Genomic DNA, 23,909 nt, shown 5'->3' with positions numbered 1-23,909 from the left:
TCTTTCAGGGAAGATGGGTTGGAAAGGAAATCTTGTGGCCTGATATGAATTTTGGTAGATTTGTAAGTACACCATTATCTGACTGAATGACTTACATATGTCCTTCCAGGATTTTTTCACACTGCCCTGTACAGTTTGGCATACTCCCTCAGGACCTTAAATCTTATGTACTTACACATTTCCTGCGCTACTTTAAAGTTCCACTAATTGTCACTAGGAGCCAGCAAAGTAAGGATCTAGGGAGAGAGAGGAAATGGTAGTAAGTGGCAGCTTTGAGCTGGCTATTAACACCAGTTTTTTTTCAGAGTGAGGACCAGCAGCAAAGATATGCATGAAACCTTCAGGAGAGAAGGGAAGCAGGGACTCAAGAAGGGAAAAAAACCCAAATCTCCAGGCCTGTCAGAAGGCCACTGAAGGTGTGGGTAGAAAAAGGTATCCTTTCTGGGTATACCAGTAGCAGCTGCTAAGGTAAGTAGAGATGTGGAAGTTGTGGGAAAAAATGCAAATGCTCCCAACCCTGCTGGTGAAACTCTTTGGAAGCACTTTGAAGAAAAGGGAACAAGTTAGAAAAAAATTTGAGAGGTCATCGGATCCCCCATGCGTTGAAATCCTGGGGTGAGTTCCCTGAGAAACACAGTCATCTCTGAAAATATCACTGCAGTGCTTGGCTGAGATCATGTGTCATTCACATCACAGCTTTAAAAAAATGACATGAACAAAGACAAACAGCCTCTTAATTATGGTCTGAAAGCTGCTGTTTCTCTCCAAAGTCACAAGGGCCTCAGCCGAGTGATGATCAACCCGTACTTGATGTGATAAGCAGAAACAACTCAGCCTTCGTTTTGAGAAATTTATTAAAATAAGAACAAACATCAATTGTACATAGAAATAATCATTTGCACTAAGTATAGTACTAGAGCAGAAGAGCAGTTTTAAATATATTTTTAAAAATCACAAAATATATTGGTTAAGGCACTATAACTTGTCTCCAGTTTTCAGTAAATATGCCATTTTTAAAAAGGCAGTAGTGAGGACCTCTGATTACGTGGATATAGGCACTATACTATTAAAGACATACTTTGCTGTGGCCATTGTATGTAATTTATTCTCAAAAGAACTTTCATTAGCTAGGATTAGCATTTTTAAAAACTGAATATGAAAAAAAAAAAATCAGTTTTCTCTTTCCAGTCTAAGTCTCTTCCAGAGAGACCTAGGTACAAAAAGTACTATTTCTTCATATATTCCTTAGTAACAAGGAATTATGCATAAGGTGCAAAAGATGGCCTCCCAGAAAGTAAAGCCATCAGCAGTTGGATATCTCAGAACAGCATGAGTCTTTGGGAAAAGTATTTTTTCCAACTGTAATAAAATTAGCTAAGTTTGGAAAACCCTGGACCTTTTAGCATCCAAGAAAGCTGCTTTGTAAGTGCCTTCCATTCAAGGAGTTTTGTTAAGCAGTTGGGAGGAACCAGGTCTAGCTCCTGTGCTGTACAGTGTAGACAGAGCACTGGCCTGGAAGTCATGTGGCCTGGGTCCTGGCTCAGTGCCACCAGTACTTCCTAAGGATGCCATTTTGGCACAGTCATTACAGTGCTCATTAGCTCGTGAAGACTGCACCTGTGCATCGTCCTAGTTTGGTCATCTGTAGGATGAAAGGGTTGGAGTTCTCTGCATTTTTGTCCAGTTCCAGCAGCTTGCTAGTCTGATAGTGTGAATTGTTCTGGGTCACAGCTGATGCCACTGCAGTTAATAGGTGCAGCCTCTCCCTAGGACACAATGTCTACAGCAAAGAGGAGAAACATTAACTTTCCACAACATTGCCAGGTTGTTTGAGCCCTGGGTACAAATCTTTTCAACTAAGCCCTCTATACTATTTAAAATCTCTGTTTAACTACAGTTATATTATTCACAGCAAAGTATTAAGACTTCTCTTCCTATTAGGCAGTGTAACTTCTGTGGCAGAACTTGATTGCATAGATCTCTGAGATAACTGCACATTTTCACACATTTGGTTTCTCCAGTCAGGTCATTCTTCGGCACATAAGAGACTGGGCAGTAAGGCTGGATAGGCCCGAGACGAAATATTAGCAAGAATCTTGATGTGAGGGTTGTTTTTTTGTTTTATTTTTTTCAGCTCTATAGAAGGAACTGTCCATCTGATTTCTTTTACTACTGGTGTATGACATTGGGAGAGTGCAAGCTGGCAAGACTTAAGCTGGAAAATACGCTTTACTTTTTGGCAGGTAAACTGGACACATGGTCAAAGCTTTAAGAAATCTAGGACCTCCTGCTCAGATGCAGTAGAGAATATATCTTATTTTTTTCTGAAATGATAACAATGTAGCTTTTACCTGTTAAGATTAGGTCTTCAGTTTTGCTTTATATATATATACATATATATATAAAGTTTTGCTTTACCTATATATACACATACATACAGATATACATGTGTGGGTATAGGTGTGTATGTGTATATATATGTGTGTGTGTTGACTTTAAATTATAGACATTTTTACCTTATTATAAAACACTAACTTTAAAATCAGTCATTGAGAAGCAGTTGGATACAAAGCATCTAATCACAAAAATAGAAAAGGAAATCAAAGAGCACTTCAGAAAGAAACTGGTGCTGAAGGACTTTTAGTTGTTCTTCTCCAGGGACCTGTAATAATCTGTCAGGACTTTCCATGCTTTGGGGGCCATGAAGCCATCTGGGGGATTTTCTCCTTCCCGGGCCAGCTTCCTCATTCGAGTTCCTGAGATGAAGTCGAACTCATTGTGCCTGTTATGGGGTAGCAGCAAAGGACTCAGCACAGGTAAATAACATTTGCCTTCAAGATCCCAGGACTAGGCTATGGGTTCTTAGTCCACATGTTTTCTTTCTGTAAAATGCTGCATTTTCTAAAATAAGCAGTTCACTAACTTCAGTAAAGGAACTTGTGGGAGAAAGGGAAATGATGGCAGCTATCCATTCAGTACCTACTGTGTACCTGCTCAGTTCATGGGAAGGGTCTTCTGTTTCTCTGCATACTTAGGTGAGCTCTGAGCACTGTGAGTGCTCTACAATTACTCATTGAAATGTTTTTCTGCATTCACTTTCTTTAATGTGCCAGGCACTCAGTGCATGCTCAAGGAATATATGTTTAAAAAATAAATACTTACAGGCTGAATGTAAGGGGCTATACTACAACTTTAGGGAACACAAAACACATAAGCAAGTCTTGGCTTCCAAGGGACTGATTCCAATTAGCAGTATGTGGACACACACGGAGGAGTTTTCCAAAGTTTCTGCCTCATCATTCTAGTTGAACAGATGTTGATTAAAGAATTTTCCTCTAAAAACCTACCTTGCTGGATCATAGAAGTCCATGGCTTTTTTGGCTTTGTTGTAGGCAGCCACTCGGAATGGAATGATTTCCACAGAGGTGAGGCCAGGAGCCATAATCAAGACCTTTCCCCCATGAGTGGGTTCATACAGGTCTTTCTTGGTCTCAGGGTGGGGCATTCCTGCAGGGTCCCGGCCTACAATGTAGAAATTGGCCCCTGCAATCATCCGGGACCTGCAGTGCCACTGGACCTAGAAAACATCACATATAGGACATGCTGATCATCACTGGCCAATCCTGTGGGTCCCTGTTTACAGAAACACCCTTTTATTCTGCTTTTAACGTAATTCAGTGATATGAGTCAACTAATAATTGCAGGAAAGTCAGCGAGGTGTCCAAGACTCTTGCTGTCTTCTGCTTGTTTATACCAGATAAGATATAGGAGCCTTAAAGCTAAGTATCCTCCCTTTTAGAACCTGAGGTTATATTTCCTAATATCTTCAGATAAACAGCCCAGAAACACTCAGGGAGTACTGTTCTATAGAACTATATGGATTTTACTTGCCAGTTCCCTAATCAAAATAAGTCACAGTTTAAGGGAAATTACAAAGTTCAATATCTCTTATCATCTGACTGCCAATAATCTAACTTTCAAATGCAGACGTTGATTCTATTTTTTTTTTCTTTCTTTTTGTTTTGCTTTTTAGAGCCACACCTGCAGCATATGGAAGTTCCCAGGCTTGGGGTCGACTTGGAGCTGCAGCTATAGGCCTACACCATAGCCACAGCAATGCAGCATCCAAGCTGCATCTGTGACCTACACCACAGCTCACTGCAACACCGGGTACTCAACCCATTGAGTGAGGCCAGGGATTGAAGCCCCATCCTTGTGGATACTAGTTGAGTTCATTACCACTGGCCACAACAGGAACTTACAAGTTACCCCCTTTTAAGTTAATATAGAAACACAGAAGATGTGGAAGAGAGCAAGGAGCCTGGAACGTTGATCTGGTTGAAGAGAATTAATTCACTAAACGCTGTCGGAGCATTCCAAAGGTTGAGGCCCTTTTCAGTTCTCATACTTCCTGCAAATTTGTTCAAGTCCACTGCACCACAAAAAGTCTGTTTGATAGGCTTATTGGGCTCTGATAAACAGGAGATATTAGGCTTTTAAAGACATCCTCTCCCTTCTAGTGCCACTCACGGAGTGAATCACCTACGAGTAACTAGGACTTCTGAAACTGAATACAGATAAGCTGTGTTATCCACTTCATTCATACACCAACAGATTTGATGTGGTATTTTCTAGCATTTTTATAAATACTAGATGCAAATATAATTCAGTTGGTTAAAAAAGAGAGACCCGGAGATTTCAGAATCTGCTCACCAGGAAGAAGAATCCCAGGGATTATTTTGCACCTCAAGGTAGAATTTGACCTGCTTTTCTGAGTCCCATAGCCCAGCTCAGGGAACTGCTCACCTCTGTAGGGCCAGCATATAACATGGGAGATGGGAAGATGGCAACAATGGTTGACTTGGGATCTAGAACCTCTTCTTCCAGCACAGCTGAGTGCTGCTTCATTCTCCAGTCCAGGGGCACATCATCATCCTTGGTCCAGCCACCTAGAGGGTGGAGCAGGAGAACTGGATGCTTATAGCCCCTCTCCAGGAGCCGGCGGCGAGTATCCTGCATCAACAGAGCATGGCCATTGTGGACAGGATTGCGCAACTGGAATGCAAACACTGCATCTGGAAAAGGAAAGCAGACATGCAATGTCTCTGTAAGAACAGAAGGGAAAAGACATGGCTGTGTTTATTGTTTAGTGCACTTGTTATATCCATTTTTAAATAATTGGCTGGAGAATCCACCTAGGTCTCTGGGTGTGTTACTACAAAGGTACCAATCAGTGCCAGACTGCTTAGATAGGGTCAGAATGCAGAGGCAGGAAGCCCCAAAGGGAGAGCCTGGCTCAGAAATGAGAACATCAGTTGCCAAGACCTTTCCTGCAAACAAAGCTCAGTCAGCGGCAGGCGTTAATCACTCCTCTTAGACCCTCTCCAGTCTCAGTTCCCTTGGAGGAGTATTGATAAGGAGCATTTTCTGGGGTCTGTGAAATGTTTTAACAATTTAAAGATGCAAAAAATATTTCACTCTCACTTTAAGGAAATCTTCATAACTTCTCTACTTAGTGATGGACTTGAGAGGCTTAGTTTTTATTTCTGGTTATGAAAGAAATTTATGTCCATTACAGAAATACAGAAAAGCCCAAATAGGATATAAAAAACAGAATATAAATATATGATAGAATATAAAAATTTGTCTTTTTCAAAATATGTGAAGTGAAAATCTTCTCTTCCTCTTGGTCCAGCTCCGTCCCTAGAGAGGTAGTCTTCCTCATTTTGCTGCATATGCTACCAGAGACTTCCTCTTCTACACACACTTCCTCTTCTACACACACAGGTAATTCAGGGTGTTTTGTTTTGTTTTTGAATGGCCATACCTACAGCATATGGATGTTCCTGGGCCAGGGATTAAACCAAGCTGCAGCTGGGGCAAACACCAAATCCTTTAACCCACTACACTGGGCCAGGGATCAAACCTGCACCTCCACAGCCACTGCAGTCAGATTTTAACCTACTGCTCCAGACAGGAACTCCACAGGTTTAAAAAACAATTATTATATTTTATTTTGTTTTCCAAAATTATGCTATACATATTATGCAATTTGCTTTTTCACGTAATAAATATACTTTAGGTATCTTTTTATCGATGCATATTGTGAACTTCTGCAAAATATTCCAGTAGTTAAACTTTATATAAACTGTTTACATATCAATGGACATAACAATAGAAAATGTTCCCAGCTTTGCAAAACTATAAACATGCCGATTCCTGATATCCTTACTTCTGTAATCAGAGGGTGGTAAGAAGTACTAATAAATACAGTAGAGCCAGCTACATACCAGCGTTCATTTCTTTACATTTCCGTTTGATCTCTAGTGGTGTCAGGCGGTATTGGTCCAACCCATCATTCCACCTTATTCTCTCCAGCACCTGAAGGTCACCACCAACCAGCCAGTCCCCACTTTCCATCACCATCTAGAAAGACCAATATTTAAAGTTATTAGTGATTAATATTGCTATTTCTAAAAAAAATTCTCCTTCAGGACCAATCTTGGGTTGCTTGAACTGCTGAAGGCAGTTCTTCAACATTTCTAGCACAGTAGATTGTTTCTCCTAAACTCAGAGAAATAAAGGTAAAATGAAGAAGCAGAGGAACCACTCCCAATTAAAAGGCAAAGAGAATTCCCCTGAAAAAACAATGAAAGAGACCTCTTCATTCTAATAGACACTGAGTTCAAGAAGGAGATAATGGAAATATTCAGGGAATTAAAGCCATTGACAAATGCAGATTACTGTAAAAAGGAACTAGAAACTGTAAAGGGATGCCAAGAAAAATTAGAAAACTCATTTGCTGAGATGAAAACTGAGCTAAAGGCAGTGAATAGCAAAAAAAAAAAATAATAATAATGTACCAGAACAAATAAATGATCTGGAGGATAGAATAATGGAAATCGCCCAATCAGAACAGCAGACAAAAAGCCGCATGGGGGGAGTGGAGCCTCGAGGTGTGCTGACCGTGGATCACCTGAACACAGCTACACCCTTGGCTTTACCGTCCAGCACCCAGACAACCCTCGTGCCACCATCGTTCCCAAGGGTCACCACTCCAGCACCAGAAATCTGTGAAAGCAACAATAGCTGTTTCCTGTTTTGACACTAACGCTGATAACATTACCTGCTTTTGAATAGAATGTAAGGTAAAATCTACTGTTCAGATAATTCAACAGTTAGTGATTGCCAGGTAGTAACTGGCACAGAATTCTGTGCCCACTGCTAAACTATCAGCAACCAATTCTACAGCAAAACCCACAACTCTGCCTTCCCCTTCTCCATCTTTGACCGCAGCTAATACATCAGGTACAGGTAATACCACTTTAACTCCTGCTGCTCAACCTGTGTAGAGGTCTGCCTTTGATGCAGCCAGTTTCATTGGAGGAATTGTCCTTGTCTTGGGTGTGCAGGTTGTAATTTTCTTTCTCTATAAAGCCTGTAAATCTAAAGAACGAAATTACCACATTCTGCAAACAGACCGGCTAAATTAACAAGGATTGGCATGTAACTGAAACCAAAATATCTTTCAAGATGTTCCACATGGAAGACACTATTCTAGGATCTTTAAATTTTCTAAGGATACATATAGGAGCATGGCCCTTAAAGAAAAACCAGTTCAATCATTTTGCTCAGTGGAAATATTTAAAATATTCTGCATGAATCCTGTGGCTGTTTTATTTTAAATGGCTGCTGCTGTGGGATTATGTTCTCTCTCTCTCTCTCTTTCTCTCTGTCTCTCTCTCCTTTTTTTTTTTTTTTTTTTTTTTTTTTTTTTTTTTTTGTCTTTTTGCCATTTCTTGGGTCGCTCCTGCGGCATATGGAGGTTCCCAGGCTAAGGGATGAGTCAGAGTGGTAGCCCTGGGCCAATGCCAGAGCCACAGCAATGCAGCATCCAAGCCTCGGCTGTCACGTACACCACAGCTCATGGCAATGCTGGATCCTTAACCCACTGAGCAAGGCCAGGGATTGAACCCGCAACCTCATGGTTCCTAGTTGGATTCGTTAACCACTGAACCACAACAGGAACTCCTGTTCTCTCCTCTTGACATGTCAAATGTAACTTTAATATAAGTGATGGAAAATATCATCCTGTGGAGACAACCTTATGATTCTTTTGGCAGTTTAAATGTAGTTATTTTAAACCCTAAAACTGCATTCTTTTCATCCTAACTCAGGATGTAGTTTAGTGACTAGAATGGAGAAGAATGTGCCAAATGAGCATCAAATGACTTTGTATCATTGAGAAAATAAAGAACAGTGCCTTAAAAGACAGATTGAAAGGTAGACTATAACTTAAAATGTTGATTTGTTCTTTCACATTAATAAAAGGAAAAGGTCTGAGAATGTAATTGTTGATGTGAGCAGTTAGTAAACATGCTTTTAGAATCATGCTGTTAGTATTTAATTGAAAACTTACCTACTTTATTTCAAGCCTGAGTAGCTTAAACCAAAGGATGTTATAGAAAGTCAAAAGCCTTCATCTATTAAACCTGCCTACATTTTTCTTATGGCTGTTCAAATGTATGGAGATAAAGTTGATTTAATTATGTTTTCCTTTGTACTTCAAAAAAGTATCCTCACACTGCCATACCTAAAAGGAATTTCCACTAAGCTTTCTTGAAAAGTAACTTCTATTAGGCAACAAAGAAAGGAGTTGTTTTATAATCGTTTCCTATTTAAAATGGGACAATCATTTTACGTTTCCAGATAGCAAATGTAAGCAGTGTAATTTCAGAAATTCCAAGGATTTTTAGTTGATTGTATTATGTGGATTTTTAATGATGATTGCCCAGGATAAAGAGATGGTTTTTCTTCTTTCTACTCTCCCATCCTTTTTTCTTCTTAGTTTCAATTACTGTAGTATGGCAAGAATGCATACTTTTATTTCTTTAGTTTCCTTATGAAGCACTAGTTTTTTTCAGGTTTAGAGGGGTACTTCTTCCCCGCCTTTGAAACATTGGATTAATCCAGGGAAAATGAGCTTTTGCTTTTCTAGGTCATTAAGGTTTTTTTTGTTCTGTTTTGGTTTCTTTAGCCTATAGAAACTTTTTTTGTCCCTATCATAAGCCAAAATTCCTTACATTTAGATAATTAAAGGTTCTTAAAATGAAGATTTACTGTTACAGCTAAAGTTTGTTTTACTTTCACATTTGTACATACACCTGATGTTCTCAAGTGCCTTAATTGCTTAAAACCTCTGTCTTCAAAAGTTTTGGGGAAAAGGTACACTTACCTCACTTTTTGTATTTCCCTAGTAATAATATTCTAGATACTTCACAAAAAATTTTATTCCGGTGCCATGGCTATTAGTTTTTAGTGCTATAAGATACAAGATTCAGTTGAAAGTATACAGATTTTCCATTCTCCTGAGGTAGTAACAATTAGTTACAGTGGTATAATTGTCATTTGCCTAGATATGAATACCTTGTCACATATTAATGTTAACACTGCAGCTATTTTTGTGAAAATGTAGCTAATGAAGCCTCTCCTCTTTTGTAATTTTGAAGATGGCTCTAACAGAATCATAATATGAAATTAGGCTTTGTTTTGTTTTGTTTTCCTTTTTAGTGCCATACCTGAGACACATGGATATTCCAGGCTAGGGGTCACATTGGAGCTGCAGCTGCTGGCCTGCACCATAGCCACAGCAATGTGGGATACAAGCTGTATCTGTGACCTATACTGCAGCTTATGGCAATGATGGATCCTTAACCCTCTGAGTGAGGCCAGGGATCGAACCCACATCCTTATGGATATGAGTCAGGTTCTTAACCCACTGAGCCACAATGGGAATTCTGGGAATTAGATTTTACAATAAGAGCTCTTACAACAAAACTCACAGCCTTTTCCCATCTTCCTTTAGCAGTGTAGTATATTGAGCCATTAATAATTTTGGAGTTTTTTAATCCAGAAGGAATATAGAAAGTTTTCCAGGCTTTTCATCTGATTTGTTCATGCAGATGTATTTCTTTTAAAACCCCTTATTTTACCTTACAGATATTTGTTGCACAGGCAGATACTGCTGTGTTTAGAAAGTTCTATTTCAGTGTATTAAAAACTGCAAAACCAATCTGTGTCATATTGATTTAAAATAAATCTGCATGTTTATGGGGGTGAGCCAAATAAAAGAGAATGAAAGCAATATCAGAAAACTATAGGATATTATAAAGCATGCCAATCTGTGCATAATAGGGATTCCAAAAGAAGACAAAGAGATTGAAAATGTATTGGAAGAAATTACAGCCAAAAAATTCCCAAACCTAAAGAAGGAAACATATCTTAAGAACAGGAAGCATAGAGGGTCCCAAACAAGATGAACTTAAACAGAACTAAGCTAAGACACAAATAAAATGGCAAAAATTGAAGATGGAGGATTCTAAAGGCAGCGAGAATAAAACAAAGTTAATTACGAGTGAACTTCCATAAGGCTATCAGCTGATTTCTCTACAGAAATGTTACGAGCCAGAAGGGAGGGGCAAAATATATTCAAAATCCTAAAAGGGAAAAATTTGCAACCTAGAATACTTTGCCCAGAAAGATGAATAAAGAATTTCTCAGACAAGCAAAACTAGAATAATACAGCAATACTAAACCTACCCTAAAAGAAATATTGAAAGGTCTTCTCTAAATAGAAAAGAAGCAAGAAGCTGTAGGAAAGAGAAAATCACAATTGAAAAATAAATTATTGGCATTGCTGTGGCTGTGGTGTAGGCTGGCAGCAACAGCTCCAATTTGACCCCTAGCCTGGGAACCTCCATATGCCCCAGGTGTGGCCATAAAAAGATAAAAAATTAAAATAAATTATTTGAGTATACAGATTTTAAAAAATTGGAAGCAATGATAACCAAAACGAACAGCAAAAAGATAAATATGAAGATGTAAAAGAGGACATAAGAATTATAAAATATAAGGGAGAAGAGTAAGAAAATGCAGAATATTTATTTATTTGCGAGTGTGAGCCTATATGACTATCTAAAATAGGAAGGGGTTTAACATACTTGAAAAACAGGGTAATCACAAATTCAAAACATAAAATAGGTTCACAAGAAACGAAGAGAACACAAGCATAAAGTAAAAGGAAATCATCAAATCACAAAGAACAAAGAATAAACAGAAGCAACTGGAAAACAAGGTTTAAAATGGCAATAAATACCTATCTATCAATAATTACCTTAAATATCAATAGTCTAAATGCTCCAATCAAAAGATATATACTGGGTAGTTCCCACTGTGGTATAGCCAGTTAAAGTTAAGGATCTGGTGTTGTCTCTGAGGCAGCACAGGTCAATCCCCAGCCCTGACCAGTGGGTTAAGGACCCGGCATTGCCACAGCTGTGGCATATGTCACAGCTGCAGCTTGGATTCAATCCCTGGCCTGGGAATTTCCGTATGTCACAAGTGTGGCCAAAAAAAGAGAAAAAAACCTACAATATGCTGCCTACAAGAGACCCACTTTAGGGCAGAGGACACACAGATTGAAAATGAAAGAATGGGAAAAGATATTTCATGCAAGCAGAAATGACAAGAAGGAGGGGGATCACGTTATTCATATCAGACAAAATAGATTTAAAAATAATGGCGGAGTTCCCGTCGTGGCGCAGTGGTTAACGAATCCGACTAGGAACCATGAGGTTGCAGGTTCGGTCCCTGCCCTTGCTCAGTGGGTTAACGATCTGGCGTTGCCATGAGCTGTGGTGTAGGTCGCAGACATGGCTCGGATCTTGCGTTGCTGTGGCTCTGGCGTAGGCTGGCAGCTACAGCTCCGATTAGACCCCCTAGCCTGGGAACCTCCATATGCCGCGGGAGCGGCCCAAGAAATGGCAAAAAGACAAAAAATATAAAAATAAATAAAAATAATGGCTATAAACAAGGACAGCATATAATCAAAAGATCAATTCAAGAAGTGGATATTACTCTCGAGTATATGCACTTAATATAGGAGCATCCAAATTCATAAAACAAATATAAAGGGAATACAATAATGGTAGGAGACTTTAATCCCAACTCACATGAATGGACAGATCTTCCAGACAGAAGATCAATAAGACAACAGAGATACTAAAGTACACAATAGAAAAGTTAGATTTAATTGATATTTTCAGGACATTACATCCAAAAAAATCAGAATACACATTCTTTTCAAATTCACATGGAACATTCTCTAGGATCAACCATATACTAAGACACAAAACAAGCCTCAACAAATATGAGAATAGAAATTATTTCAAATATCTTTTCTGACCACAATGGCATAAAACTAGAAATAAGACACAGAAAAAGAAATGAGAAAAAATGATTATTTTGAGACTAAACAACATGCTACTATAAAACCAATAGGTCAACAAGGAAACTGAAAAGGAATAAAAATACCTTGAGACAAACAATACAAAAGCTATGGGATGCAGCAAAAATAATTCATAGAGGGAAATTTCTAGCAATATAGGCCTTCCTCAAAAAAAAAAAAATTCAACCTAATCTATCACCTAAAAGAATTAGAAAAAGGAAGAACAAACAAAACCTAGAACCAGCAGAAGGAAGGAAATAATAGCAGAGAGGAAATAAAATAGAGATTAAACAACAATAGAAAAAAAATAGCTGGTTCTTAAAAGGTTAAACAAAATTGACAAACTTCTGGCAGGGCTCACCAAGAAGAGAGAACCCATACAAAATATGAAATGAAAAAGGAGAAATAACAATTGATATCAAAGAAATACAAAAATCCATAAGGGAATACCATGAACAACAAATTCGACAACCTGGAAGAAATAGATAAGTGTCTAGAAACATAAAGCACACCAAAATTGAATCAAGAAGAAATAGATAATCTGAACAGACCAATCACTAGAAGTGAAATAGAATGTGTTTAAAAAAAAAAAAAAAAAAAAAAAAACTCCCTCTACAAACAAAAGTACAGAACCAAATGGTTTCACAGCCAAATTCTATGAAACACACAAAGAACTTATACAGTCTTTCTCAAACTTTCTCAAAAGATTGAAGGGGAGGAAACATTCCCAAAGACATTCTATGAAGCCAACACTCTGATAACCAAACCAAAAGAAAAAGAAAATTATAGGTCAATATGTTTGATGAATATAGATGCAAAAATCCTCAAAAAAAAAAAAAAAAAGCAAACCAAATCCAACAGCACATAAAAATGATCATACATCATGACCATGTTGGATCTGTCTCACACTATTCATCGTCAGTGTGATACACTTCATCAACAAGAGAAAAGACAAAAACTGCATGATCATCTCAATAGATGCAGAAAAGACATTTGATAAAAGATCAACATCCATTCATGATAAAAAGAAACTTTTACAAGACTGGTATAACCAAATGAAAGTTATTTAGACCTAGAGCCAATATAATACTCAATGGTGAAAAGCTGAAAGACTTCCCACTAAAATCTGGAATAAACAAGGATGCCCACTCTCACCACTTTTATTCCATATAGTATTGGAAGTCCTAGCCACAACAGTAAGACAAGAAAAAGAAATAAAAGGGATCCAAATTGGAAGAAAGAAGTAAAATTGTCATTAGATGCAGATGCAGATGACATGATACTATATATAGAAAACCCTAAAGACGCCACACAAAAACTAAAAGAACTGATAAAATGAATTCAGCAAGGTAGCAGATACAGCATTAACATACAGAAAATGATTGCATGTCTTTTCTTTCTTTCTTTCTTTCTTTCTTTCTTTTTTTAGGGCCACACCTGTGGTATATGGAAGTTCCCAAGCTACGAGTTGAATTGGAGCTATAGCTGCCAGCATATACCACAGTGCACAGCAATACCAGATCCAAGTTGTGTCTGCAACCTATACCACAGCTCATGGCAACACCAGATCCTTTAACTCACTGAGCAAGGCAAGGGATTGAACCAGTATCCTCATGGATACTAGTTGGGTTCTTAACCTGCTGAGCCACAATGGGAACTCCTGGTTGCATTTCTTTATGCTAACAATGAAATACCAGAAAGGGAATGTTAAAGAAAAAGTTCTGTTGTGGCTCAGTGGTAATGATCCTGATCAGTATCCATGAGGATGCCCACTTTCAATCCCTGGACCTGCTCAGTGGGTTAAGAATCCAGCATTGCTGTGAGCTGCAGTGTAGGTTACAGATGCAAGTCAGATCTGGCGTTGATGTGGCTGTGGCGTAGGCTGGCAGCTGTAGCTCCAATTCAACCACTAACCTGCAAACTTCTGTATGATGCATCTGTGGCCCTAAAAATAATAATACCTTTTAAAATCACACACAAATACTTAGGAATCAACTTAACCAAGGAGGTGAAAGACATATGATGAGAAATATCAAACATTAATAAAGGAAATTGAAGATGATACAAAGAAATGGAAAGAAAATTTTAGGTTACCAAAGGGGAAATGTTAGGAGATAGAGCTATATTAAGAGGCTGGGCTTGACATATGCACACTACTATATATAAAATGGATGTGTAACAAGGACCTACCATACAGCACAGGGTAACCTAGTCAATGCTGTATAATAACCTATATGGGAAAAGAATCGAAAAAGGATTAAAGACTTAAACATAAGACATGATGATAAATTCCTACAAGAGAACATAGACAAAACATTCTCTGGCATAAATTATAACAATGTTTTCTTAGGTTAGTCTCCCAAGGCAATAGAAATGAAAGCAAAAATGAACAAATGGCACCTAATCAAACTTGTAAGATTTTACACAGCAAAGGAAACCATAAACAAAAAAGACAACCTACAGAAAGGGAGAAAATATTTGCAAAGGATAAAACCAGGATCCTTAATCCACTGTACCAGGCCAGGGATCAAATCTGAGTCCCTGCTACTGCAGAGACACCATTGATCCTGTTGCACAAGGCACTCCAAGATTGTAAATTTTTTTTTTTTTTTTTTTTTGTCTTTTTAGGGCTGCATCTACAGCATATGGAGGTTCCCAGGCTAGGGTTGAATTGGAGCTGTAGCCACTGGCCTACGCCAGAGCCACAGCAACGCCAGATCCAAGCCGCGTTTGCAACCTACACCACAGCTCACAGCAATGCCGGATCCTTACCCCACTGAGGCGGCCAGGGATCAAACTGGCAACCTCATTGTTCCTAGTCAGATTCGTTCCACTGCATCACGACAGGAACTCCTCAAAACTGTAAATTTTATGTTACGTGTTTTTTTACCAAATAAATAAATAAGATATATAATAGATAATGACTCATTTTTCACTCACTGAGGATTTCACTAAGCTTATGATCAATACTCTCACTTTTCAGTACCCAGTATTAGTTGAGAAAGTGGCTTCAGGAAAGGTTGGGGAGGAACAGAGAGTGGAGACTTTTTTTTTTGTTTTTTTTTGGCTGTGCCCATGGCAGACAGGCCAGGGATCAAACCCAGGCTGCAGCAGTAACCCAAGCCACAGCAGTAACAATGCTGATTCCTTAACCACTAGGCCTCCATGGAACCCTCAGAGACTTTTAGAAAGAACCATCTGCACACTGCCTTACACTTCAGATGGCCCAGCTCTGGCCCTCTTCAGAGGTGCCCCTTGTGTCAGGCAAGGACACCCCTGGTGGAGGGCCTACTTGGAGTGTGCATCTACTCTCTACACTGTGATCTGTGGACTTGGGTCTTGGAAATTCCCTGCCCAATCTGCCCCAAGTTGGCTGCTGGGGTGGGAAAGCTTCATCTCCCAGCCTGTCTTGCCAGGGCGAACACACAGCCAGGGCAGTCCTAGTTTGAGGGCTGGCGAAAATCACGGCTCTGCAGTGGGTGTGCAGAGAGCTCACATTTTCAGCCTGCGATGCCCACAAGCCAACCCAAAGGCCCTCATGACATGGGACAAGGCCAAACAAAGAGAAAGAAGGGTTGACTGCAGGCCAAGAGCCAGCTTCTCAAACCACCATATTTAGGCACTGGACCAAGAAGTCTCAATCTGAACCTGGCCTTCCAGATTGTGATCAATACATAGCTGTCAAAGTAGAAAGATAAAACATATTTTAAGTTTGGTAGATATGTAACTTTTAAATATGGCATTGGGTTTTAGTTCGTATTTTAACCCTGGGCCCCACAAATATTAGTTGTGAACCTGGTGTGAAGAATGGTGAAAGTAATGAAAAAGAAAAACATGCCAGTGTTTGATAAAAGGGGAGGGCTAGTACTTTCCTTGACAAGGATGGAAGAGGCCCCAGGCCTGACAGCTCTTAAATGGTTAATGTGTTGCTACCTATTTTGTGGCACCCAACTGTTGCTTTTACATTGTACACCTTAAATATATACGTTATTGTATGGTAATTATATCTCAATAAGATGAAAAAAAAAGAAAAAGCACGACCTTCATTTTTTCCATAAACTTAAGTGTTCCACATGACATTGCAGTGCAATCAATTACAACCAAAAGCAAGTGTCTCAGTCATTGAAACAAATCTCACAGAAAGTCTTAATCTATCCGTCGAATCATAGTTGTCTAACTCTCAAAAATGTTGTCAAATACCTACGCTTATACATTTACTTTCGCCTCATTGCTTAGAGTTAGACTAACAGATAAAACATTGAGAAGTTAAGACCCCCAGTTCCCTGGGCATGCAGTAACTCATTCTGGACGCTAGGGGTCCACCCTATATTGTTCTATTGAAAAAGGCAACGTTGAACCTTCGCTCAGTCAAAAATGTGTCTGAGGAGCAGTGCTGAAACTGTGCTCTTGGGATTTCTGGGATCAGGAGGGACAAAGGACATCTCTGTTGCAAGACATGTTTCTACAATATTTTCTTAGTCTCTTTGCTGAAAACTCCATCTTATCGTGCTTTACTTTACTCCATATTCCTGCTTGAAAAACAGTCGCAGTGCTGGTAAATGACTTAAGCTTAAGCACAAAGACCTAAAGGAATAAGTTATTCATAGGGTCAGCTGAATGAGGACATATTGCATTGGTCTAGGCATGCCAGACCTGTGCAGATATGTCCTCTTAAGAATAAGAGAAAGAGGAACCTCATGGCTCCAAGTGGTTTATGAGGGCTCCTTAGCAGAATATGCATTAGCAAAAGAGAACCAAGGTGGAAACCTAGGCACGCCAGGCTGGCTTGCCAGGCCAGGCTGCCACAGATAGGCATGCCTTTTGCGGAAGCACAGTGATGATTCTCTAGATGCTGTGCATAGATAGCTAACTCCAAGCTTCCTCAAATGCTAATGATTGTTAAATGCCTAAAGGTCAGAGTAAAAGCTTAACCATCTACCAGCTATGTGACTTTTAAAATAACAAAAGAACTTTTAAAATAATTTTAAAAACCTATATCCTGCACCTATAGCCCCCTCCTCATTTGACTTAATCCTAAAGAGCACAATAAAAGCAGTGTGGTTTCTTGAGGCAGCGCTCTTGGTCCCTAAGACCTTGAGTCCCTCGGTTCCCAATTTTAATTAAGATAAATGTCTCTGTGTCTTGTTTTATGTTAACTTTTTCCTTAAGTTTCACAGCACCATTTTTCAGCCCTAACCTGTTGACCTGGTCTCGGCACCTCTCTCTCCCCAAGGTGGTCCAGCTGTCTCCAGAACAGGTCCAGCTATCAGGAAGGGAGGTCCAGTGGCTCTGCCTAATTTCCAAAGGCTTTGTGGCCCAGAAGTCCCCATTTCCTTCCAAGGCTCCTGCCAAAGGCAGGTATGGGACCACAGCTGCAGATTCACAAAACTGGACACACAGAGAAGAATGGGGAACAGGCTTTAAGGAAGTCTAATGAAGCAGTGAAAGAAGAGCCGGGTTTGGAATCACAGACAACAGGAGTGTGAAAAGGAAAAGAGGATGAGCTCCAACACTAGGATCAGGATGAAGAAAGCAAAGGTGAACAGGATGAAAGAGGGCAAGGAAAGGAAGAGGGGATGTGACATCAGAACAAGAGGAGCAGCTGAGGGTGTGAATGTGCCAAGGTCCGAATGCTAAGAGGAGAGGAAAGAAGGGGAAGAAGCCAGAAGGAAGTTAAATGGTGGGCTCAGGATGATAATCATGATGAAAGAGTTCAGTGAACAGAATTAAGAAGAAAATCATGTGATACAATTGAAGAATGTTTTCATTTCTGTGCTATCTGTCATAGTCATGGAACTTGTAGCTCATGTGGATTTAATGCCCTCCTTTTCAGATGAGAAGACAGTTTTACAGAGGCAAAGTGGCAGAGTTCAAGGGCACACAGCTGTCTTAATCAAGCCAGGACCCAAATCTAGGAGTCCTCCAAACCAGGCTGCTTCCCATCTCTACCCACTGCCTCTCATCAGTGGTCTTGATGCTGATACTTCCGTATTGTTTTCAGAGGGATCATCCTTTTATCCTCCATCCTGTCAACACCACTTGTATGCATGGCCCTTGACTTGCTGCTGGCAATTTGAGAGTGACAAAACAGTTCAAGATGTGGTCCTTGATCTCATAGGTTGGCAGTCTAGTGACCTGACGGAAGAGTAAGTGGGTAAGAACACTGTGACACAGCTGGGGACACGACAAGGGCAAAGTGCTCTGGGAGGACAAAGGCAGCACCTGGTCAGGCTTATGGGTCATGGGAGTAAGGCCAATTTCTTATAGAGGAAAGGAGTAACAAATAAGGTGAAGAGGCAGGAGTGGAAGGAACCGTGTCCTAGGCTGAGAGGGACTAGCATGTGCAAAAGAGAGAGGATGATATAATGACCCCCTGAGAATGAACCAAGGAGAGAATATCTTGAGTGGGAGTGGTAACTGGGGACAAGATAACGTCATATCTTTATATAAGTTCCCAAATAAAGATTGAATGGTTTTCTCTAGCTGAAGAATAGAGAAAGGATTGGAGGGGAGTAGGGCAAGATACAGGGAAGAAATTAAGTATCCTGGCCCAGGATGGAATAGAAGAGAAGTGAACAAATTTAAGCAATACCTGAGAGGCAAACTGCTGGGACTTGGTGACTGAATGGACAAGGAAGAAGAAAGAAGCAAGAATGACATCCAGTGTCATACACACACACATATCCATACAATGGAACATTACTCAGGCATAAAAAAGAAAAACAGTGCTATCTGCAGCAATATGGATAGATTTAGAAATTATCATACTAAGAGAAAGACAAATATATATCATATACATTTGTGGAATCTAAAAAGTAATAAATATGAACTTATTTACAAAACATAAAGAGATTCATAGACAGAGAAAACAAACTTATGGGTTACCAAAGGGAAGGGAAAGGAGGGATAAATTAGAGGAGTATGGAATTAACATATACATACCACTATATATAAAATAGATAAACATCAGGGATTTACTGTATAACACAGGAACCTATATTCAATACTTCAATATCTTCTAATGACTTATAATGGAAAGGAATCTGAAAAGGAATATATATATACACATACACACAGGTATACCTGAATCACTTCATTGTACATCTAAAACTAACACAATATTGTAAATCGACTATACTTCAATTGCAAGATACACTAAAATTTAAAAACACTTTGAAAATAACACAGAATTGTTTTTTCCAGACTGCCAGGAGATGTGCTTTTAAAACTCAGAAAATATGTTTTGGAAAATTAATGTTATTGATCTTCTGATTTAAAAGAAAAAAAGAATGCCATCCAGGTTTTGGACATGAGTCACCATTTGGATGGTGGAGCTGTTCACCAAGCTAAGGGACACAGGAGGGGGACCAGGCTGGGGCAAAGCATCCTCTGTTGAGTGCAAGGGGCTCTCAGGATATATCTCCAGGTGGAGCCATACCCACGGTTCTCAACCTTCACAGGGCGTTTTAAAACCCACAATCCCCCTAAGTGAGCCCAAGCCAATTAAAATCTGTGAGGGAGGATTCCTATCATGGGTAATTTTTAAAGCTCCTCAGGTGATTCTGTTGATTTAACTGATGATCTGGTCTTCACTGCAGAGCTAGAAGTATAAAAACTTTCATTCTTATCCTTCACTGGGAAGTCATACTCTATTCTCTTGGTTTTTCCATCTTTAAAATGGGAGTAATGACTATTAGGTGCTTCACAAGTGAGTTATAAGAAGTAATTAACCATTTGGAAAAGCTTTGTGAGCCATGGATGAAAGGCAACAGGGTTCCTTTAAGCATTATTTTTACAAGTTTCACCTACTCCTCCTCATGATCTCATTTGTGACACATCACGTGGTTCCATATTAGTGCGTCAAGAGAAAGGGTTGGGAGGATTTGAATGGAAGATCAGGGTAATTGCACTGGGGGGGCTATACAACAGAGGAGACCATTTCCTTGGTGACTCTGGCCATTTTCCATGCAAATATCACTCCGAGTGCCACACAGAAATACAAGAAGACCCATGTTTACTTTTGGAAGGGATTACTGTTGGGAGGTTTTAGGTCCAGGAAAACAAACAAACAAACAAACCCAGTAAACAAAAGATCATGTTTAAGTATTACAATGGATTTTGAGGTGCTGCAATCATGTGCAATGAAAAGAGTTCCTTTCCCATAAACACACCTTCAACACTCCAAGTGCAGCTTATATAGGGTGAGTGGTTTTCTCTCCCTGGTTACCCATGGCGCATTTCTCTCCTCTCTAATGACCTAATCTTGGTCACTGAATATATTGTCACACCACCACTCTCCCTGCCATCTAAGAAATGCTGAGCTCCAACTGCCAACACGTGTTGTACGACAAGATAAGAAATAATTGCGGAAGAGCTTTCTTAGATTTTTTTTTTTTTCTTTTTAGTGCTAATCATGTATATATGGATGTTAGGCCTGAAGAGTGGAAATATCTGAGCTGAACTGAAAGGTCACTGAGTGCAGATAAGATCCCAAACCTAGGAAGTTCCCCTGTGGTGCAGCAAGTTAAGGATTTGGCATTGCCACAGCTGTGCCACAGTGCTCAGATTCGATCCCTGACCCAGGGACTTCCACATGCCATGGGTGCAAACAAAAGAAAAAAAAAAAAAAAGAAAATCCAAAATTTAATAGGATTATAATCAGAAAAGGAAAACGAAGGCATAATTAAGGCCCAGAACACAATTCCTCAAATAGCTGTTGTCCAGCAATTTCAAGGACTAGTCTGCCAGACTTGCAGAGAAAATGTTCAGATGGCTCCGAGCTTATCTGCAGGGTGGATAGTCATGTTCAAGAAATGAACAGCTGCTCTGCACCCACTGACCTCTTGTGTTCCACAATGGGCCTTGAAAAAGCCCTCCCTACCTTGCAACATTTCACAACCAAAAACAAAACAAAACAAAACGGTATATTTGCCTGACAGATTTGGACAGGTTTATTCAAACACCCATTGTGTACAGTCACAGGGCTGGAAGAGATCTCGAAATTATTTTGCATCAGGCCCCCTCCTTTTATAAATGAAGAAACAAGGACCAGAGGGGACGTGCCTTGTCACAGAGGCTTTTTAGAGGCTCAAATAGCTCTCTATTCCTCTGAACTTTCTGAAACTTAGTTACTCCAGCTAGGGAACTTGACAGTCAAATCACTAGTACACGTCTTTTTTTTAATTATTATTTCAACCCCAGTGGTCTGTTCTCAGATGAGAGATGGCTTTTGCATTCAGTTTTATATATTTTTACATATTTTCCTTTATGGGAAATTCCACTCCCTGCAATCCCACCCCACCAATTAGACAATTAGAAGCTGCAAAGGCATCTGAGGCGGTTTAGTCTATTGTCTTCAGGCCAGACAGACTCCAAAATAATCCTAATCAGATGGACACATCGTTCAATCTTAAAAATATCCACTGATGAAAATGTGGTATTTTCCCTCTGGAAATGCTGCCTATCTGTGTTTTTTGTTTACTAAAAGAATATTGCTGATTTCCACCTCCCTCCTCCACAATGGCCATCTCTTTCTAGAGGTTAGCTGGATCTGCTCCGTATGCAAAAGTGGACTTCCCTTGTGAATTTCAAGATGGACAGGGCTGTAAGCTCTGGCTGTGGTTTTGTGCATAGCACAGCAATGATCCTGGTCCTCTGCTCATGATGCTAGACTACATTATCTCCCTGGTCCAAAGTTTCCCATTTCACTGAGGGAGACAGCCATCCCAGGCTCCTAGGACTCAAGAGACCATTTAGACCAGCCCTCAAACAAAGTCATCTCTTTGCCTGATCTAAAAAGATGTCCCCAGGCAAAGCTTGCAAAACTCCCCTTAGACATGCATTCTTCCATCTAACCCCATTTTTCTAAGTTCTTCTTGAAGGAATTAAAAAAAAAATTTTTTTAAGTTTTACTGGAGGATAGTGGACTTACAATGTTGTATTAGTTTCAGGTGTACAGCAGAGAGAATCCATTATACATATACATCCATTCTTTTCCCCATATAGGTTACCACAGAGTATTGAGTAGACTTCCTTGTGCTACAGAGTAGGTCCTTGTTAGCTACTTATTTTTATACAGTAGTGTGTGTGTTAATCCCAATCTCCTAATTTATCCCTCCCCCACCATGGTTCCCCCCTTTGGCAACCCTAAATTTGATTTCAAAATCTGTGAGTTTGTTTCTGTTTTATAAATAACTAAAAAGAATTATTTTAATCCTAACTTGAAAGAAAGCCCTTCCAAAGGTTTGGCCACTTACTTTGATATAGGGGTGTTTTGCACACGTCGTGCCCCACACGTGAGAACAACGCTCCTCTTTTCTATGTTCGTAGAATTCAGGGTCTCGTAAGATCGCCACCCTCTGTCCTTCGTGTGTCAGGACAAACTCACTGTACCCTTCCAGCCGCGTCTTATCGTCCGTGGAGACAGGCAATACGATGGGGATGCTCATGTTGATCACTCCATCTGTGGAAAGAGCCACGTGGTACATGGATACGGGATCCGAGATGTGCTGTCGTGTAAGGAGGACTCAACTGTGCCCAGTGTCCCTTCCACACAACTGCCTGCAAAAGGTGTCAAGACCTAAGACTCATATGGTTGTGCTCACTGTACCAGCTTCTCTAGAGTCTGTGATGAGTCCTTGACAAGTTTCTCAAAGCAGGAGATAGACCATTTGTGAAAGGAGGGCCGAGTTTCAAATTGTGGAGGTGGCTTCAGTAACTGATTTGGAAGACCATAGGGGATGTCTTCCTTCCAAGTTCCCCCTTTTTAAAATTCAGTCCCATCCTCAACACACTTTTAAAATCCAATTAAACAAAATAAAGGTTGGCAAAGCCCACGATTCAACCACCTCGTGGAGAGCAAGCCTAATACAGGGTCCCCCTTTGGCTGACACACTGATGAGGAACCCACAGATAAAGCAGAGAGTGGGCTGTGGGACAGGAGCATCCGCAGGTTTTGGCATCCACCTTGGGTCCTGGAACCAACCTCCCATGGATTCAGACTATGAGCCAGGTAATGTAAAAGAACTTACCCAGCTCTTCCCCCTTTTTGTAATAGTGCCCCAACATTCTAACAAATATGTCAGGTTTCATTTGTACTCAAAACGAGAAAATGAAGCACAGAATTAAATACGTAACACTAAAGAATATGAGGGAGATTGGCGGGGTCGGGGGAGGGAGGTCCCAAGTTCAAGACTAGGAAGGGAATAAAAGGAAGATGAGTAAAGAAAACATTGAACTTGTTACCGAGTTCAAGTTCTTACTGCTCACTGCACCACAGGCCAACAAATCAAGAAAAGAGTTGCTGGGGCAAGGAATAGTGACTTATTGGGAAAGCCAGCAGACTGGGAAGATGGCAGACTCATGTCCCAAAGAAACATCTTCTCTGAATTCAGGCTTCTTTTATACTAAAAGGGGAGGGGATAAAAATCAAATATTTCCTGCTTCTGGTCAGACCCTGGAGGGAATGTGTTCATTTCTTTTGCCTGCAGCCATTCACAGGTGCACCTACTCTGCGTGTTTCCTGTGAGCTAAACAAAGGTATTTTAGCTTAAAGCTCATTACCAGGGAAGCAGGGTTCCCAGAGATGGGCTATTATGTATAATTTAAGCTTATAGGCAACATC

At 39.9% G+C, this 23,909-nt stretch overlaps 1 protein-coding gene and 1 non-coding gene across 3 annotated transcripts in view; one reads left to right on the top strand and one right to left on the bottom strand.

The window, feature by feature from the left end:
- Nucleotides 1-836: 836 nt before the first annotated feature.
- PAPSS2 (3'-phosphoadenosine 5'-phosphosulfate synthase 2) overlaps nt 837-23,909 on the bottom strand; it is a 90,192-nt gene continuing 67,119 nt past the window's right edge. For both annotated transcript variants that reach the window (XM_021073104.2, XM_084996700.1), the window contains exons 8-12: nt 22,543-22,748; nt 6,291-6,426; nt 4,807-5,075; nt 3,348-3,577; nt 837-2,782 (exon numbers count right to left, since the gene is read on the bottom strand). In XM_021073104.2, coding sequence (XP_020928763.1) covers nt 2,641-2,782; nt 3,348-3,577; nt 4,807-5,075; nt 6,291-6,426; nt 22,543-22,748 — 983 coding nt within the window. In that variant the 3' untranslated portion in view covers nt 837-2,640. The remainder of the gene's footprint in view (nt 2,783-3,347; nt 3,578-4,806; nt 5,076-6,290; nt 6,427-22,542; nt 22,749-23,909) is intronic.
- LOC146396969 (U6atac minor spliceosomal RNA) lies at nt 16,127-16,249 on the top strand. Its single transcript, XR_014828619.1, has one exon. It is a non-coding gene; the product is annotated as a U6atac minor spliceosomal RNA (small nuclear RNA).

The sequence above is a fragment of the Sus scrofa genome, chromosome 14 (genome assembly GCF_054392235.1).
Source record: "Sus scrofa isolate SSC_HxYL_T2T_F1_AM1 chromosome 14, Sscrofa_HxYL_maternal_Yorkshire_Landrace_v2.0, whole genome shotgun sequence".
Lineage (NCBI taxonomy): Eukaryota > Metazoa > Chordata > Mammalia > Artiodactyla > Suidae > Sus > Sus scrofa.
The sequence above is the reverse complement of the archived record's forward strand: the minus strand, read 5'-3'. Positions and strand labels throughout refer to the sequence as shown.